We start from the raw sequence: 19,396 nt of genomic DNA, 5'->3' as shown, positions 1-19,396 counted from the left end.
AAATATTAAAGTTTATGCACAGAATAGTTCATAATTAATCTCTGTATTAGAAGTGCTCCTCAACAAGACCTGTCAAACTCCTATTTTACTTTCAAAACCCAGATCAGGTGACTCCTCTTTTCAGAAGCATTCCTTAACTTCCCAACTGATACAGATAACTAACAAATCACTTCTCTGTGTTCCCTACATACATTGTACTATCTGTAATCTGGAGAATTTACTGGCCTGGTTATCTCTCTTGGAGACAGTGAACTCCTTGAGGATATGGATTATATTGCTTTAATTTTTTAATGTTTATTTATTTTTGAGAAAGAGAGACAGACAGAATGGGAGCAGGGAGGGGCTGAGAGAGGGGGAAACACGGAATCCGAAGCAGGCTCCAGGGTCCGAGCTGTCAGCACAGAGCCTGACGCGGGGCTCAAACTCACAAACCACCAGATATGACCTGAGCCGAAGTCAGACACGTAACTGACTGAGCCACCCAGGTGCCCCTGTTGCTTTAATTTTTGCATCTGGAATACTTGGTACATAGTAGACTTTCCACAACATTGGATCGGATTGAGTGAGAGCATAGTGGGATGCATGCTATACCGTCAGGACAGTTGCATGCAATGCACACTATGAGGACACAGAGGAAGGACATGCACTATAGCCTGTGGAGGAGGGATGGTCTCTAAGAGGAGATGATGTTTAATTTGGTTCTTGAAGGACAGGTTGGTGACAGGTAGAGAAACCCTTCTAGTCTGAGGGAACCGTAAGTGCAAGGTCAGTGGAGATGACAGAAGCCTGGCCTTTTATTCATGCAGGTGTGACTGTCGCATCAGAAGCTGGTAGGAGAATGGCTGGAGAGGATGCTGGGGAGGTAGGCAAGGGTTAGATCATCTGATACCCTCCAGTGCTTCCTTGATTCCTGGGATGTATGTCTATCATAGCAATTACGTTGCTGAATTATAATGATCTATGTCTTCATAGTCCTTTCTGTTAGCTTGTAAAGTATATGAAAAGCCCAGCATACCATTTTTATTTATATTTGTACCTAACACCTGGAAGAGTGTCTTGCACAGAGTATATGCTAAAGACGTGATGAGTGTTAACCTTTTGATCCAGTTTCTATGCTCTCAAAAGCTTACACATCAAATCACCAAAAGAAGCAGGGCTTTGACATCTTGGTCAGTGATGGCAAAAAATAAACTGAAAGTTGAAGGGCAGAATGTCAATCTATCTTCCCAGTGGTCGGCACTGTTTGATTCTGGAAGATTCAGACAAACTGCTTGGTTATGGGTGAGAGCCTGGAATTTGTTTTTTTGTTTTTTTAATATATGAAATTTATTGTCAAATTGGTTTCCATACAACACCCAGTGCTCATCCCAAAAGGTGCCCTCCTCAATACCCATCACCCACCCTCCCCTCCCTCCCACCCCCCATCAACCCTCAGTTTGTTCTCAGTTTTTAACAGTCTCTTATGCTTTGGCTCGAGAGCCTGGAATTTGAATTCAGCTTCTATTTTCAATTTTGTGTCCAGCTGAGGTCAGAATCAGTTTTGTGTATTGTAATATGAGGACCCAAATAATCACCAGTCTTTTCCTGGACATCTTGAGGACTGATCTCAAATTCATATTAGAATATTAATACAATTTTGGGAATCAAAGGCAAAACCCTTTTGATCCCAGGTAGTTGTTACCTTCTTCCCTCTTTTATTTATTTATTTATTTATTTATTTATTTATTTATTTACTCATTCATTCATTCATTCATTCATTCATTCATTCATGGTGCTTATCTTGTGTACAGGCCAGTGCATCAGCAAATCTTTGGTTTGCAATGGGGATTCTGACTGTGAAGAGGATAGTGCTGATGAAGACAGATGTGAGGACTTAGAAAGCAGACCTTCGTGTGACCTTGATAAACCTCCTCCCAACATAGAACTTACTGGAAATGGGTAAGGTGCTGGCCAGTTTTCTGTGCATATTGATGGATAGTAGCTTTTCATTTTGTTTTGTTTTATTTTATGGTTTGGTAAGTCTGATAACAAATCACCTAATAGCTCAGCCTTTGGCTCAGAGCTCTTTGCCACATCCTGAAACATTTTTTCATTCATACCTGTATACTTGAAAATGTATGTGGTAAATGCAGAGTGTCCAACTGTCCCTAGACTGTCCTGCTTTTAGCGCTGGAGATCCTATGTCCAGGGACACCCCTCAGACCTGGGGAAACCTGGATAGCTGGTCACCCTATGGGAGAGAGGTAGAACTAGAGAGACAGAGGGAGAGAATTGATTCAATGACACTGATGTGAGGCTCCTTATGAGAATGAAGAGACAATAGAGTAAGAACAGAGAAAGAAGAGAGAAAGTAACGTATTGGAATATTGAGGCTTGAAAAGTAATTGTCTGAACTGGCTGGGAACTTTCATTTTCAAGTGAAGTTGGGACAATCCCATGTTTGTCTTTCCAAAAAGAATTCTGAGGAATTTTGAGGGTCAGATCCAAGTTGAAGATTTCAAGACTTTAAAACTGTCTATTTTAGAGTGATAGAAGTGGCTTTTCTATCATAGTTTAAAATTCATTAACAGAAAAATGGTAAAATTACTCTAAAGAGTATACCATTCAGTATACTAAGAGGCAAATTAGTTGAAATTTGTTGTAGAAAGTTCTTTCTCCTCAAGAGTCATCTTAATTGTATTGGTTTTATTTATAGATTCAACTCAAAACCAGCTGTTGCCATAAATACAAAAGGGCTATGTTTTCCAAACATGTTCTTAGGCTGAAGGATGTTGGATTTCTCCAGTTATTAGTTTTAGCTATTATACCACCCAGGGGAGGTTGGATAATATACGGTATGCATTAGGACATTGTTCTTTTTATTTGAGCTCTCTCAAAGAGATACTTCACTATATTTCAAAAATTTCTGGAAGTTCTTTTTCAGAAACTGCTATTTCTGATTTCTAACCATCTTTTTTTCCTTCCTTCCTCCTTTTTTTTTTTTTTAAACAGTTACAACGAACTCACTGGCCAGTTTAGGAACAAAGTCATTAATACTAAAAGTTTTGGTGGTCAATGCAGAAAGGTGTTTAGTGGGGATGGAAGAGATTTTTATAGACTGAGTGGAAATGTCCTCTCCTATACATTCCAGGTACTTAATTTCACTGATTTAATTTATTTTTAATCTGTGAATTATTGCCAGAGGTCATTATTTATGTGATATTGATTTTTTGGTATTTGTTGAGAATTTATTTGTGTACTAATATTTGATCAATTCTTATAAATGATTTATATGGGCTTAGAAAGAACACATATTCTTTAACTCTGGGGTACGGGGAAATGATACTTTAATTTGTATCATTTAAGCTGAAATATTCTTTTGCCTCATTTTCAAATCCATGGACCACATGGGCCCCAAATAGGATGGTCTGTCCCTGTACAGTGTCAAAGCTCAAGGCCCTGGCCATGACTGGTCATGATAATCTCTTCGCCACTGCCACAGTGTCAGCTCACTTAAAAATGCTTTTACTGTTAAATTGTAAACTATTTCATATATGCAAAACAGTGGCAGTAACATAAACATACAGTTTGAAGAAAACTAATTAGATGAATACTCATATATGCCAACCACGTACCTTAAGAAATAGAATATTGCCAATGACTTAAAGGCTCCCATCTACCCCTCTCTGGTCACATCCTCCCAACTCTGACAAACCACCATCTTCTGTTTTGTATTAACCACTTCTTTGTTTTTCTGTATATGTTTATGTCATATGTATTTGTCCCTACATAAAAATTTGTGATTAGTTTTATCTATTTTTTGCCATTTATGTAAGTAAATCTTATAGTATATGTTCTTCTATGACTTTTTTCCCCCTCAAAAATCACAGTTTTGAAATTTATTCATGTTAATCTAGATGCCGTTTTTATTGCTGGTTCTACTTTTTTCTTATGAAATTGCCTTGCACATTCTTGTGCATGAGTTCCATGCAAATGAACTAGATTTTCTCTAGGGCATACACCTGGTACTTGGATTGCTGCCTTGCAGGTTATCATAGGTTACACTTTACTCAGTAAAGTTTCCAAAATGGATGTATCATCAATTAATACCCGATCTGCAATGTGGAAGGGTGCCCTGTGCTCCATATCCTTGTGAACGTCTGTATTGTTAGACTTTTAAATTTTCCTTAAGGTCTCAGGGTCTTCTTTCCAGGCTTCTGCTTCTTGCAAGCTGTTTCTGTCACACATGCCTAACCTCATTCTATTCCATGATTTCAACACAAAATCCACTCACACAAAAAACAGTTATGGCTTTAGGGGGAGAATCCTGAACATTGGAAGGGGATATTCTGTTGGAGTAGTGCCAACACATTCCACAAAAATGGTGGACATCCTCTGTCTTAAAACATCTGTCCTTAGAGTGCCAGTAGGGGAGAGGGGCAGAGGGAGAAAGAATCTTAAGCAGGCTCCATGCTCAGCATGGAGCCCAATGCAGTGCTCGATCCCATGACCCTGGGATCATGATCTGAGCCGAAATCAAGAGTTGGATGCTCAGTTAACTGAGCTGCTCAGGCATCCAAAACATCTGTCTTTCTAGAACCTCAACAGATCAAGATTTCTGGTCTCATCTCATTTTGGCATCTTGTTCTCTTCTTCCAGGATCTCCTCTCTCATTTCTTTCCTCCCTTCTTCCCAGAATTCTAAAAATTTCCAGTTCAGTGCTTCTTATCTCTTAGTCCCGAATTTGTAAACTAAAACTATTGGGATGTTCAGATAGAAGGGCTTTTCGTTTACCAAAATAAACCCCCTTCAGAATGCAATTTTGATTATAAACAGCAAACAGCATCATCCTCTGACTTACAACAGAATAAGTTATATTTAAGAGTTATTGTATCATGAAAATGGAAAGTGAAACTGATCTGAAAAATAATGATAGGTACCAATTTTTGATTACCTACTCTGGCATCTGTACTGTTTTAGGCAATTTGTATAGGTTTAATCCTCATAACATCTTTGGAAGGTAAGTAATATTTTACTATTGTATATATGTAGAAATTGAGGCTCCGAGGACTCCAGCTGACTTGCTCTAAATCGCCAAATTAGTTAAGTAGTACAGCTTGGATCCAGCCTGTCAGACCTCACAGCCCTTTGTTTCTCTAGTATGTTTTACTCTCCCAGTATCTTGTATTTAACTGCTTTTTCAACTCTAAATTCTATACGGTGTATAATATGTATTGTAATTTAACCATTGGCCAGAAGGGAGAATGTGACATAGGCATATGTAGAAAATTTTTTTCTCCTATTCCTAGGAGGATGGGTTGATAATTCTTCATAATTATAAGAGGGATAATTGCATATATATTTTTGGATCAAATTTAGAATGTTACAGAGCAGAGAAAATAATGAGAGAATTTCTGACATAGTTGGAGGATAGACATGCTGGAAGTCTGCAGTTTCTGAAGAAGAGAAATAATTTAATAACAGCATAATCCTGACATTCATTTCCCTCAGCATGGCTTGGTTTTTGGATTGACATCTGAAATGCCTTTCCAGTCACTGAATTTGAAGGAGTTTGTCAGAGTTAGAGGGAAATTATAGAGATGTTTTGAGGATCCAGCCTGAGGGAAGTGAGATGGAAGCAATGAGTCAGTCCCTGAAGTGCTAACCCCATGTGGATATGCAGGTGGTAAGTGTCTTCCACAGGCAGATAGACCTGAGGCCACTGGGTGTTCAGCTACCTCTGAGTGGAAGATGACTTCTGACTTGTCGGAACATAAACATTAGTAAGTAAACACAGAACAGAATCAGTTAATTTCTCTTGTGATCTCTGTTTCACTTTTGAGCATTGTAGTTTATCCAGGGCAAACCTGGTCTCTCGTTGACGAAGTCACTTTCTTCAATGCCATGCACTTTCTCTATCTCCTCATATTTTTCATCCCACGAGGAAGCCTTTGACACACAAGCACATTCCTGCTCCATGGTCGCTTTGGAAGGTGCCCCTCCTGTAGTTGTCTGGGAGGCTGCCGAAAGACTTTTTGATCATTGTCAACTTGGAATGAGTCACAGATGGGAGTAAAAATTAGGGTGGAGAAAATGAATTACTTCTTGGATCCTCCTGTATTTAGTTTTGAATGCACTTCATTATATTTTGGGAAAAGAGATACTAGTGTGTATCAAATAAGAATCACAAAATTATATTCTAACGTTATTTTAACTAATGATTAATGATCTGATCCTCTGCTTTCTCTGTTGGTCTGAATCTAGATATCTGAGATTTCTTTTTTTTTTTAGTTTTTAATTTTATTTATTTATTTTGAGAGAGATAGAGAGATACAGATGGGGGAGAGGACAGAGAAAGGGAGAGAGAGAATCCCAGGCAGGTTCCCTGCTGTCAGCACAGAGTGCGATGTGGGGCTCCATCCCACAAACTGCGAGACCACGACTTGAGCTGAAACCAAGAGTTGGATGTTCAGCCGACTGAGCCACTGAGGCATCCCTGGATATCTGAGATTTCTAAATCTACCTTTTGAACCAGGAATAATTTAAATGATGATCAAAAAATAGCTCACATACATTATATACTGTTCACTGTTTCAAGTGCTTAATGGATCTTCTTTTCTTTATAATAACCTAAAAAAAGTAGGCACTGTCATCTCTATTTTACAGTTGAGGAAACTGAAAGAAACAATGCTGAATGATTTACCCACAATCATAGAGGTAATAGATAACAAACATGGATTCTGAACCCAAGAGTGTCTCCAGAACCCTTGTAACACACTATACTTAAGTGGGGTTGGAATATATATGAGTTTGATATATACGGTATGAAACCATAGAGAGAGAAAAATGGAAGCTGTGGGAGAGGGAATGAATAATGAATTTAATAAGTCCTTAGAAGAGGTGGGAAGGAATGCAATACAGAGAAGAGACAGAGAAGTTAGCTTTATTATTTTTGTTTGTTTGTTCGTTTGTTTTTGGAGGATAACTCAGTTTTTTTAAAAAAATATTATTTATTGTCAAGTTGGCTAACATACAGTGTATACAGTGTGATCTTGGTTTTGGGGGTAGATTTCTGTGATTTATCACTTATATACAACACCCAGTGCTCATCCCAACAAGTGCCCTCCTCAATGTCCATCACCCATTTTCCCCTCTCCTTTGCCCCTCTGCCATCAACCCCCAGTTTTTTCTCTGTATTTAAGAGTCTCTTATGGTTTGCTTCCCTCTCTGTTTGAAACTATTTTTTCCCCTTCCCTTCTCCCATGGTCTTCTGTTAAGTTTCCCAAGTTCCACATGTGAGTGAAAACATATGATATCTTTCTCTGACTGACTTATTTCACTTACCATAATATCCTCCAGTTCCATCCATGTTGTTGCAAATGGCAGGATTTCATTCTTTCTCATTGGCAAGTAGTATTCCATTGTATATATAAACCACATCTTCTTTATCCATTCATCAGTTGATGAACATTTGGACTCTTTCCATAATTTGGCTAATGTTGAAAGTGCTGCTATAAACATTGGGGTAAATGTGCCCTATGAATCAGCACTCCTGTATCCTTTGGATAAATTCCTAGTAGTGCTATTGTTGGGTCATAGGGCAGTTCTATTTTTAATTTTTTGAAGAATCTCCAGACTGTTTTCCAGAGTGACTGCACCAGTTTGCATTCCCACTAACAGTGCAAGATGGTTCCTGTTTCTCCACATCCTTGCCAACATCTGTTGTTTCCTGAGTTGTTAATTTTAGCTGTTCTGACCAGTGTGAGGTGGTATCTCAGTGTGGTTTTGATTTGTATTTCCCTGATGATGAGTGATGTTGAGCATTTTTTCATGTGTCTGTTGCCATCTGGATGTCTTCTTTGGCAAAGTGTCCATTTGTGTCTTCTGCCCATTTCTTCACTGGGTTATTCATTTTCTGAGTGTTGAGTTTGAGAAGTTCTTTATAGACTTTGGATACTAACTCTTTATCTGATATGTCATTTGCAAATATCTTTTCCCATTCTGTCAGTTGCCTTTTAGTTTTGTTGATTGTTTCCTTTACAGTGTAGAAGGTTTTTAGCTTGATGAGGTCAAATAGTTCATTTTTGCTTTTATTTCCCTTGCCTTAGAAGATGTGTTGAGCAACAAATTGCCGCAGCTGAGGTCAAAGAGGTTGTTGTCTGGTTTCTTTTCTAGGGTTTTGATGGTTTCCTGTCTCACATTTAGGTCTTTCATCCATTTTGAGTTTATTTTTGTGTATGGTATAAGAAAGTGGTCCAGTTTCATTCTTCTGCATGTTGCTGTCCCGTTCTCCCAGCACCATTTACTAAAGAGACTGTTTTTTTTCCTATCGGATACTCTTTCCTGCTTTGTCAAAGATTAGTTAGCCATACATTTGTGGGTCCAATTCTGGATTCTCTGTTCTATTCCGTTGGTTTACGTATCTGTTTTTGTGCCAATACCTTACTGTCTTGATGATTTCAGCTTTGTAGTAGAGGCTAAAGTCTGGAATTGTGATTACTCCTGCTTTGGTTTCCTTTTTCAACATTACTTTGGCTATTTGGGGTCTTTTGTGGTTCCATACAAATTTTAGGACTGTTTGTTATAGCTTTGAGAAGAATGCTGGTGCAATTTCGATTGGGATTGCATGGAATGTGTAGATTTCTTTGGATATTAGTGACATTTTAGCAATATTTGTTCTTCCAATCCATGAGCATGGAATGTTTTTCCATTTCTTTATATCTTCTTCAATTTCCTTCATGAGTTTTCTATAGCTTTCAGCATACAGATATTTAAACAACTTTGGCTAAGTTTATTCCTATTTTATGGTTCTTGTGCAATTGTAAATGGGATCAGTTACTTTAGCTTTAGATGGAGGAGGGACACCTGTGGAAGAAAGGAAGAGGAGAAATGTAAATATGTTTGTCGATTTGTTAGCCAGAAATTTAGGAATCCTCTGTCTGCTAATGGGAATGTTTGTAAAGAAAGAGGTTAAGGTCATTTTCTGAAAGTGAGGAAAGTGGTTCTAAGATTGGGGGATTGAGGTAGGGGTTGAACTTTTGAAATAGGTACTGTAGAAAATGGGAAAGAAAGAGAACGGACTAAAGAAATATAGGGCTGCTGGACTGCATTGAGGGTTCCCCTGAGATCAGAAATCATGAATGGACTTACAGTGGTACCCATCTATAGCTGTGTGATTTTTCTATTGTAGTGCTAAGTAGCTTGGCTGTGAGCATTGAACCAGGTTGGAATTCTGCCTGGCAAGCATGATGGCAGGGTCTATCTAGGCGAGGATGTTAAGTTCATTGATGAGAAACTGTTGAAGTCATGAACCATGAAGGCAATCCAAAAAAGAAAGAAGTGAAAAAAATGAAGGTGCTGATAGGGAGAGAGAAAGGAAACTAAGTTGAAGAACTTGTTTCTACGAAGTTGAATAATTGCTCTGGTGATGATAGTATGAGAGTCAAAAGAGTATAGGTGGCAGACTGTAGGATGTTTGAGTTTGTGATTTTAAACTTTTTTTTCAACGTTTTTTTTTTAATTTATTTTTGGGACAGAGAGAGACAGAGCATGAACGGGGGAGGGGCAGAGAGAGAGGGAGACACAAAATCGGAAACAGGCTCCAGGCTCCGAGCCATCAGCCCAGAGCCTGACACGGGGCTCGAACTCCCGGACCGCGAGATCGTGACCTGGCTGAAGTTGGACGCTTAACCGACTGCACCACCCAGGCGCCCCTGAGTTTGTGATTTTAGAGGAAGGATCAGTCTGAGAGAATTCAGGATTCAAAGTTAGATGGGAAAGAGAGTATCAATTCAGGGTCATCTAAGAAAATCACATCAGCTTGAAAAAGATGACTTGGCAGCCATATGTAGAGCAGACGAGAGTGAGGAGGTGCCGAACTAAATCATCCAAGAGGTTTATTTGCATGAATTGAGTATTTGAATTGTAGATCTGAAGAGGGAAAATAGGTTTTCTTTCTTTCTTTTTTTTTTTTTTACATCAAAAGGAAGATAGATAACTTCTCTTTCTTAAGAGAGAGAGAGAAAAAAATTAAATTGTGTGCCTATCTAAAACCTAATAGGACCAAAACAGTATCTAGTGGCTGCAGAAATCTCTAATAGCATTCTTATTAACGTCTTCTTTGTAGTCAATAATAATACATATATTCTCCATCTCAGCTTTGAGCTAAACTTATGCAGTTGACTTTGAAATAGATCCATTTCATAATTTAATGAAAATAATGCCCTAATAAAAGATATGAATAAATCTATCTTTTCGTATCTTGTGGTGTGTTCTTAACATTCATGCATAATTTTGAACTTGGGCAATGATAAAAGTAATATAATATTTTCTGGCATTTTCCTGATGAATTTCTTTCCAGTCTTTTTTTTTTTTTTTTTTTGACTGGGGAATATACTTGCATTGATGTAATTAACAGGATTATCACATTTATAACAGTTTCTCATTTAACATGAGTATTTCTCTTCATAGGCATCATTTAAAATGACTGCATAATAGTCTGTCATTTTCTTTCCTTTTAGGTTTGTGTTTAAAGTATATCATACCCATCATTTTAATTTTCCCTGTGCTTTTTTATACTTCGATCTCAAACACAGATGTGTATGGATATATGCTAACAACACAAATGCTCGTGGAAACACAGTTACTGATTTGACTATTTTATATGGAGCAGACACTGTGAGAGGGAGTCCTCGTGCGTGTCTTGTTTTATTCTCGCGGTGATTGGCATTTGTTAGCAAATTAATTGCCTATGACTTTTAAAAATTTTGAGATTTTTGTGTCAAGATTCAGATTTATCTCCTTTCTTGAAAACAGATCACCTGTCAGTGCTAGAACCTGTAGTTACACATGGTAACTGTATGATGGATTCCTGCGTTGGTACCCCTTTTCTACAGTGCGTGTGTTCACTTCATCACCCTGCCTTCCCCTGGATGCCTCCAACATTTATATTACTTGCCAGCCCCCTGTAGGCATTTTATTTTGACACTTGATCTAGGAGAAAGTAAGGGATAAATAAATGATTATCTTCTTCATCAATGCTGGAGCTGTCATGACTCTGTTAGCCACATGTGACTATCCTGTTGCCTGCTTCAAAATTCTTGTGGGATGGCCTTTTCTTCTACTATCTATCACAGAAAAAAAATCCAGTTTCAGCATTAATTAGAAAGTTATAGCTACTACTGGATCACATAGAACATTCCCAAAGTCCAAAAGACCTACATGCTTCAGATCACCGATTTGCATTTCTGTTCCCTTTTATTAGATGAAAAATCAAGAGCCAAGTGCTTTTCAGTTCTCTGTTAGTATGGTTTTGTTAATTTTCTGACTTCTGGCCTAGATGTTGACATTAAACAAAATGGGAGATGTTTGTACACAAATGTATTCTGTGAATCACTTGGGATTACGACCATGTCTCCTGCTTAACAAAGAATAATTATAGAATGGACTCTATTCCTTATATTTATATGGGCCTGGTCACAATGAGAGCCACAGTTGTTTTGTGTCAATGAAGAGCTTCCTTTTTTTGGAGAGGATTGTGTAAAGAAAGTATTCACGTTAAAGGATCCATGGCAAAAGATTTTGGGTTATACCCAAGGCCTTGATTTAGTCACAACAAAACTTTTCATTTTCTTTATAGGTGAAGATAAATAATGATTTTAATTATGAATTTTACAACAGTAGCTGGTCTTATGTAAAACATACTTCAGCAGAATATACATCATCTAGTAGGAAACGCTCCTTTTTTAGATCTTCAGCATCTTCTTCGTATAGTCATATTTCACATAGCAATGAAATCCAAAAGCAAAAGGTTAGTATGAAACATGAGTTAACTTTTCCATATTTTACTGCTTAAGTATTTCTAACATTAACAAAAGTGTATTTACCAAAAGGATCAGCTTTCATTTTTAAATTAGGGTAGTAGTATCTTCTTCAAAGAGACAATGTAATATATTTCCTTAAGAGGTAACATTGTATCTTGTCAATTCTCTTGGATAATATATCTATTAATACTTTGTCTTCTCTCTTTCTTTTCTTTCTTTCTTTCTTTCTTTCTTTCTGTCTTTCTGTCTTTCTGTCTTTCTGTCTTTCTGTCTTTCTTTCTGTCTTTCTTTCTTTCTTTCCTCTATGACTAACCTGGGGCTGAAACTCATGACCTCAAGGTTAAGAGTTTCATGTTCCACTGACTGAGCCAGCCAGGCGCCCCTATACTTTGTTTTTCTTATTAAAGTATTTGTTCTTATTTGAAAATCTTAAAAAAGCATTACTTTCAAATCTACTAGTTAAAATTTTCTTAAATTTCTAATTTATGATTACTATACGTGATTATATGTGTTATAGAATTGAAAAAATCCCGTTAATATATGCTTTCTAAACAGTAATGCTAGAATCTTTCTTAGAAGCTGCATAAAACTAAAAGATTTTAAAACACTTTGTTACTTTTGAGATACCACATTAAAAAAATGTTATTTATTTATTTATTTTGAGAGAGAGAGAGAGAGAGAATGCGTGTGAGGGCACGGGGGTAAGAGGAGGGGCAGAGAGAGAGGATCCCAAGCAGGCTAAGTGCTGTCAGCACAAAACTGGATGTGGGGCTTGATGTCTCAAACTGTGAGATCATGACCTGAGCTGAAATCATGAATTGGACGCTTAAGTGACTGGGCCACCTAGGTGCCTTGAGATACCAAAATTTTTATCTGAGGATGTTAAAAAACTTATTTTTAGATAGTTTGTTGTTTTGAGATACTAAAATTTTTATCTTGGGCAATCTGAACAGTTGAGATGACTTGTACTAATTGATGTATACCTACTGCTGATGAATTTTCAGGTTGACGATCATTCAAAATCTGCATACTTCATCTCATTCTTGAAGTCAGTAACTTGATTGATAAATCACAGGGAGGTATAAAGGAATATTGATTTTGTTTGTTTTATGACTAAGAAGCTGACTATGGGAATAAGAATTGTATAAACATTTATTGTATGTGTATTGTTCACAGAAATTAGGATTTGATATAAGGTAGATCTGTCTTGGACACCATTAAAAGATGCTTAGGAAGTGTTTCAAAGACCTCATATCCACTACTGGGTATTTACCCAAAGAATACAAACACTAATTCGAAAAGATAGATGCACACCTATGTTTATTGCAACATTATTTACAATAGCCAAATTATGGAAGCAACCCAAGTGTTCACTGGTAGATGAATGGGTAAAGAAGGTATATTATATATATACAATGGAATATTACTCAGGCATAAGGAAGAATGAAATCTTGCCATTTGCAACAACATGGATGGATCAAGAGAGTATAATGTTTAGTGAAATAAGTCATTCAGAGAAAGACAAATACCATGTTATTTTACTCACATGTGGAATTTAAGAAAACAAACAACAGGGGTGCCTGGGTGGCTCGGTCAGTTAAGCATCCGACTTCGGCTCAGGTCATGATTTCATGGTCTGTGAGTTCGAGCCCCACGTCAGGCTCTGTGCTGACCGCTCAGAGCCTGGAGCCTGTTTCAGATTCTGTGTATCCCTCTCTCTCTGCCCCTCCCCTGTTCATGCTCTGTCTCTCTCTGTCTCAAAAATAAATAAACGTTTAAAAAAAATTAAAAAAAAAAAAGAAAACAACAACGAAAAGAGACAAACCAAAAAACCAGACTCTTAACTATAGAGAACAAACTGATGGTTATCAGAAGGGAGGCAGGTGGGGGGGATGGGTGAAACAGGTGATGGGGATTAAGGAGTGCACTTGTGATGAGCACCAGGTGACATATGGAATTGTTGAATCACTATATTGTACACCTGCAACTAATATAACATAGTATGTAAATTACACTAAAATTAAAAAAAAAACCTCATTATAAAGTGAGGAACCATAGTATGAGATATAAATTATATGTTCACCTTACCTATAAGTCATTGTCAATGTATAGTCCTTAGGGACACATTATTTTATATACCTATTTGTGAGCTTGTTTAGTAGGGAATGAAGATGATGCTTTTTTTCTAGTTGAGATTTTAAAGGCCATATATGTAAGAAATTATGTATCACTCAGATATTCCTATTTGGCATTCCAAAAACTCTTTAGATTGCTTCAGGTGAGTGAGCCCAGAAAAGACCTCATCATGCATCAAAAATAAAAATTCATATAGTTTGGGTTGGAGGTGGCAGTTGATGGAGACATTGAACAGGAAAGTAATTTCACTGACTTTTTATCTTCAAACTAACACTCCTTTTATTCTTCCTTCTTCCCATAGAGTCATCAATTGTTGGTTGTCCAGAACACTGTGGAAGTGGCTCAGTTTATCAATAACAATCCAGAATTTTTACAACTTGCTGAGCCCTTCTGGAAGGAACTCTCCTACCTTCCCTCTCTGTATGACTACGGTGCCTACCGAAGATTAATCGACCAGTATGGGACACATTATCTGCAGTCTGGGTCCTTAGGAGGAGAGTACAAAATTCTATTTTATGTGGATCCAGAAAAAATCAAAGAAAGTGGTAGAGTATTAAAAAAATTTATTAACTACAAGCATTGCAGGAATTTTAATGGGGGAAATAACATGTAGTTAGCTTAAACTTTTAGAGATTTAAAGTATGACAAATAGAGATTAAATTGCAAAGGAATCCAAAGTGGTGTGAATCCATTATAATCTACTCAAACTCTTCCAACTGCCTACTCTTTTGGCTAGTACCCTGAAATGTGAGATAACCATCATCATTACTGGCTGTCTCCAGGAGGTATTGATTGGATTTTTAGAATACTTTTTAATGTTTTCCATTTCTCAGCTTAAGTAATATTCTTTGAGGAAAAGCTAATAAGGTATTATATTTCAGAAATCAAAATGTTTTAAAGAAGTATTTTATTTACCTCTGTTCGTTGCCACTCACATTCCTTTAAAAAAAACCTGCTCTGGATATCACAAGTTTGCTAACTACCTAATTCTTATGGCTTGAATTTGTTGGATGCCTTTCTTACAAGAGGCAAGTTACATGTTAGCAATGATCCTCACCGCTACCCAGAGAGATGGCCACTATAATTCCTGTCCCACAGACTGAGACATGGAGAGTCAGTGTTAGATAAGACTCACCCAAGGGCATATGGGTTGTAAGGAGGTCTAACTTGCTCCCAAGTCAGCTGAACTTTTTCCTTATGCTATGTTGTTGCTAGAATGGCCTGATTTTTGTTAGAATCAGTGCACACCACGGAGTTCATGATTTTTTGGACCCCATAGTAAGAGGACAGTCCTCACCATGTGTCCCGATGTGGGAGGGTAGAGGGTGGTGTCTTAGTGTCCATTCCTTCTCTCCAAAGACCTTTTGGCTGGTTTACTAATATTCCAAGTCAAACCTACTTCTTCCCAACTTTGTCCTTCAGCTGATGTCCACACTTCCTTCTCCATTCCAAATCACCTCTTCAGGGTCTTTCTCTTCAGTCAAGGCTCCCTTACAACCTTGGAGGAGAATAACACTTACTACATGAGATTCAGAGGAAATCTTGTAACCTTCCCTTGTGGGTGAATTACAATATTTTTCTATGTTTCCATTGGCTTTTTTCCCCCCAATGGGCTTAGTTTTTTTGTTATCAGTTAAGATTTAACTAGAATTTGAACTTTTCTAACTTCCCTGATTGGAAATGATGTATAAGCACAAGTTTTTTTTTGTAGCAATGACAGGGACAATATTTCTTTGGAAAATTAATCCAGCAAGTGGCTTGATCTAAACTTAGTTTCACTGCCTCCCAACCATTTATTCCTTAGCACTTAAAGAAATGGGGGAGAATTTTATTAAAGCTTTCCAATTTGGTCAAAGCATATTTTTTAAGTAAAAATTTTACTCTTGAGAAGTTTCTGTCCTTCCTAAAAGTTCTAACTGAAATATAATCAAAACTCCTGAGATGTAATAGATCCCCCAATTATTCCTTAAGAAATACTGAGATTATTACAATACAGTTAGCAAAATTATATAAGAAAAATATATTTCCACACTTATTATTTTCTATCCTTCTTTAAAAAATGCACTGGCAAAACTCCATTTGATAATGAGTAGAAATTGTTACATTCTGAGGTTATGAGTTATGGGAAGGAATTGTTAGAAACTAGAGATAGTAAGCATATTAAAATCAAGAGATTGAGGCAGTAGACCTGAGGTTTTAGGAATTAATTACTATAGAATCAGAACCCAGCTTTTGGGGTTTCCAGTAGGTGGACTGGGACCATCACATGCCTACTTTTATCTGTTTGCTTCATACTTGAGAAGCTGACTGTATGTGGGTCAAAGATATCACTGTTCCGGGTGTTCCTTCCACTGTTTCATGTAGAAATCACCCCAGTCTCCTCTCTCTGATCCAAGATAATAGAAGCCAAAATTTGCTGAATCATTTGAAAGTAAGTTTCAGACACACGATGCTTCATTCCTAAGTGTATGCATGTAGTGTTATTTTGTTTAATAACAAAAAAAAAATTCCTTTTTCTGACCCTTGATCCTCCTACAGCACTTGAAAATGTCCCTATCATATCACTCTTGATTAGATGGCCACAATAGTAGAGTATCCCTATCCTCCCACCTGGCTGCATCTCAAAAGACGTGTTTAACAAATGCAGAAATAAAACCTTTAAAACTTTTCCCTCAGGTCTTAGTTCAACAGATATAAAGACATGTACTTCATCAAGTTTCAAATTTTTGTATTCGTCATCAAAGGGCAAATGCAAGGAGCTGGAAGATGCCTTAAAATCAGATTCAGGTAAATAAGAAGGGGGCAATTTGCATTACAAGCTTAATCTCCATCCCTCTCTCTTGTGGTTAATTCCTGGCCTCAAGGTCCTTTGAGATTTTATCAGGTGTTCTATCTTGTGTTTTTAAAAATGTATTTGGTTATTTTTGCCTCTGCTCTCTCTTTCATATGTCATGACAGTGAGACACTGCCATGGAAAGTTCACTGGGTATCTCCTGGGCACTGTAGATGTGTCCTCAGCATATACTACCTTTTCCACCTGCAGTGACAGTTGGCAATCCAGCCTAGAAAAAGGACACCAACAGGAGAGATTTAGTTCCACTCTGACATGGATGCTCAGATGCTGCTGCTGGTGGTGGTGGTGGTCGTGGTGATGGCAGAGGGAGTGGGGAAGGTGGTGTGCTATTCTTTGAGTGATTAGAAAGGAACTGGAAAAAAAAAACCTGATTTAGATTGTGTCTAGATGCCCTGTTAAGGAATTTGGATTTCATTCTGGTAACAAGGGGGTACCATTAAAGGATTTAGTACAGGAAGTGATTAAATGAAAGGTTAAAAGATCAAGTTGTAGAGAAAGAAGAGGGACTGAGAAGGGATAATCTGACAGGATAAGAATCAGCGAAGAGGTGCCTGGCTGCCTCAGTTTGGTAGAGCATGCAACTCTTGATCTCAGGGTCGTGAGTTTGGGCCAAAAGCCTACTTAAAAAAAAAAAAAAAAAAAAAAAAGAACCAGAAAAGATCAGTAACATTAAAAATAAAGGAGAAAGAGAAGTCAATAAAGAGAAATTCTAGACAGAAGTTAAGTAAGAGAAGGGCTGGAGACTGTTCATTGAATTTGGTGATTACAACTTAACTTGCCTTACAGTGAGCTTCTTAGTGTGGTAGCAATGGACTGAGCAGGTACTAGAGCTTAAATTCTCGGTGACAGCATAAATTGGGGCAAAGGTAAAGACTGACCCAGATGCCAGAGTTCTTCCTGAGGAAGTGGGGATTCTTGGGATATTGGCAGATGACTGTAGGAAGGACGAAGACAGAGGAATGAAACCAGGTGTATTTACTCATTCACTTCCTTCATTCATCAGCTGTTTATGGAGCCTGTGGTACATGCAAGGATTTGTTCTAGGCACTGGGGTACAAGCAGTGACATGCCGGAGAAAATGCCTGTCTTCGTGGAGTTGGCATGACAGAGGAAGAGGACATGTTTTTGTTTTTGTTTTTTAAATTTTTTTTAAGTTTATTTATTTGAGAGAGAGAGGGATAGAGAGAGAGAATATTCATGAGCAGAGGAAGGGCAGAGAGAGAGGGAGAGGGAAAGAATCCCAATCCAACGCTGATGTGGGGCTCGAAATCACAAACTGTTAGGTCATGGCCTGAGCTGAAATCAAGAGTCGGACACCCAGCCGACCGAGCCACCCATGTGCCCCAGGAGGACATGCTTTTGAAAGAGATGGAAATATCGTGATCTGGAAATAGAGATGAGTGGGAGCTTTGGGAAGATAGAGACATCAGTTATCAGCTGGGCTGGCTACTGGAAGCTGCTCACCGATTTTATTTGATGTTGTGTTTAACGCACACATAACACACATAGCTAGGTATTATTCATATTCTCATTATACAGACAGGGACTCTGAGTGACAGAAAGATTGCCCACGATCACGTTTGGTAAGCGGCAGACATGAGATTCAAAGGCATGATGTGTGGCTTCACAGTCTGGGCTCTTGATTGTCGCACCATGCTGCTTGTCTGGGGGAAGAGGGCCAGAGGGAGCAGAGAGCTCCCTGAGGTATGGAGAGAGAGGATACAGGCTTAAAAATAAAATTAAAACGGATTTCTCAGAATCTGTAATTCATAAACAGGTGTGCCAGGGCAGGCGGTGATTTCTCCAACTTTACTATACGCAGGGATTACCCGGGAAGTTGTTAAGATGCTGGTTCCAAGGCTCTCCTCCCAGCTGTTCTCTTAGTGGGTGTTGAAGCTCAGAAATGTGTAGTCACTCCAGATGATTCGGCTCCGGGTAGCGGAGGGACTGAACTTAGTTGTGATAAGCTGCCTTAAAAGGGTGACTATGTGCATATCAAAACCAGAGCTAACAATGACAATGAGGACGCACTCCAGCAATTTGTCAAAAACACCGGGCTTTAATAATTTCTTTTTTTTTAAGTTTCTTTTTTTTAAAGTTCATTTATTTATTTTGAGAGAGAAACAGAGAGAGCAGGGGAGGGGCAGAGAAAGAGGGAAAGAGAGAGAATCCCAAGCAGGCTCTGCGCTGTCAGCACAGAGCCTGTCTCGGAGCTCCAACTCACAAACTGTGAGATCATGACCTGAGCCAGTCAGATGCTTAACAGACTGAGGCACCCAGGCACCCTAGGCTTTAATAATTTCTGATAAATGTACAGTTTTTGAGTTTGCAAAATTTTATGAAATTGCAAATTTTCATTAAAAGAAATGAACTAAAGATCACCCCAAATCTGGTTTGCAAGTTAGGAATTTCCAGTCATGACCAGCATAAAAATCAATTACAAATGGAGACAAAAATATTTCTGAAATTATAAGGCACTTAAATGCTGAAAAGAATTTAATTGGTATTTACTGTTTAGAACACTTTTCATGTGTTAATGTATGCCTGTTAATTAATAGCTTTTTTGCTTAGTTAATATTCCAGATGCAATGAACTCCCCCCCATT

General features: G+C 38.0%; 1 protein-coding gene across 2 annotated transcripts in view; it reads left to right on the top strand.

Moving 5' to 3' along the window:
• The window catches only part of C7 (complement C7), a 57,318-nt gene that overhangs the window by 12,597 nt on the left and 25,325 nt on the right, over positions 1–19,396 (top strand). For both annotated transcript variants that reach the window (XM_047823315.1, XM_047823323.1), the window contains 5 exons: positions 1,791–1,938; positions 2,992–3,130; positions 11,618–11,788; positions 14,239–14,482; positions 16,614–16,724. In XM_047823315.1, the coding sequence (XP_047679271.1) occupies positions 1,791–1,938; positions 2,992–3,130; positions 11,618–11,788; positions 14,239–14,482; positions 16,614–16,724 (813 nt within the window). The remainder of the gene's footprint in view (positions 1–1,790; positions 1,939–2,991; positions 3,131–11,617; positions 11,789–14,238; positions 14,483–16,613; positions 16,725–19,396) is intronic.

The sequence above is a fragment of the Prionailurus viverrinus genome, chromosome A1 (genome assembly GCF_022837055.1).
Source record: "Prionailurus viverrinus isolate Anna chromosome A1, UM_Priviv_1.0, whole genome shotgun sequence".
Classification (NCBI taxonomy): domain Eukaryota; kingdom Metazoa; phylum Chordata; class Mammalia; order Carnivora; family Felidae; genus Prionailurus; species Prionailurus viverrinus.
This window is presented reverse-complemented; position numbering and strand designations above follow the sequence as displayed.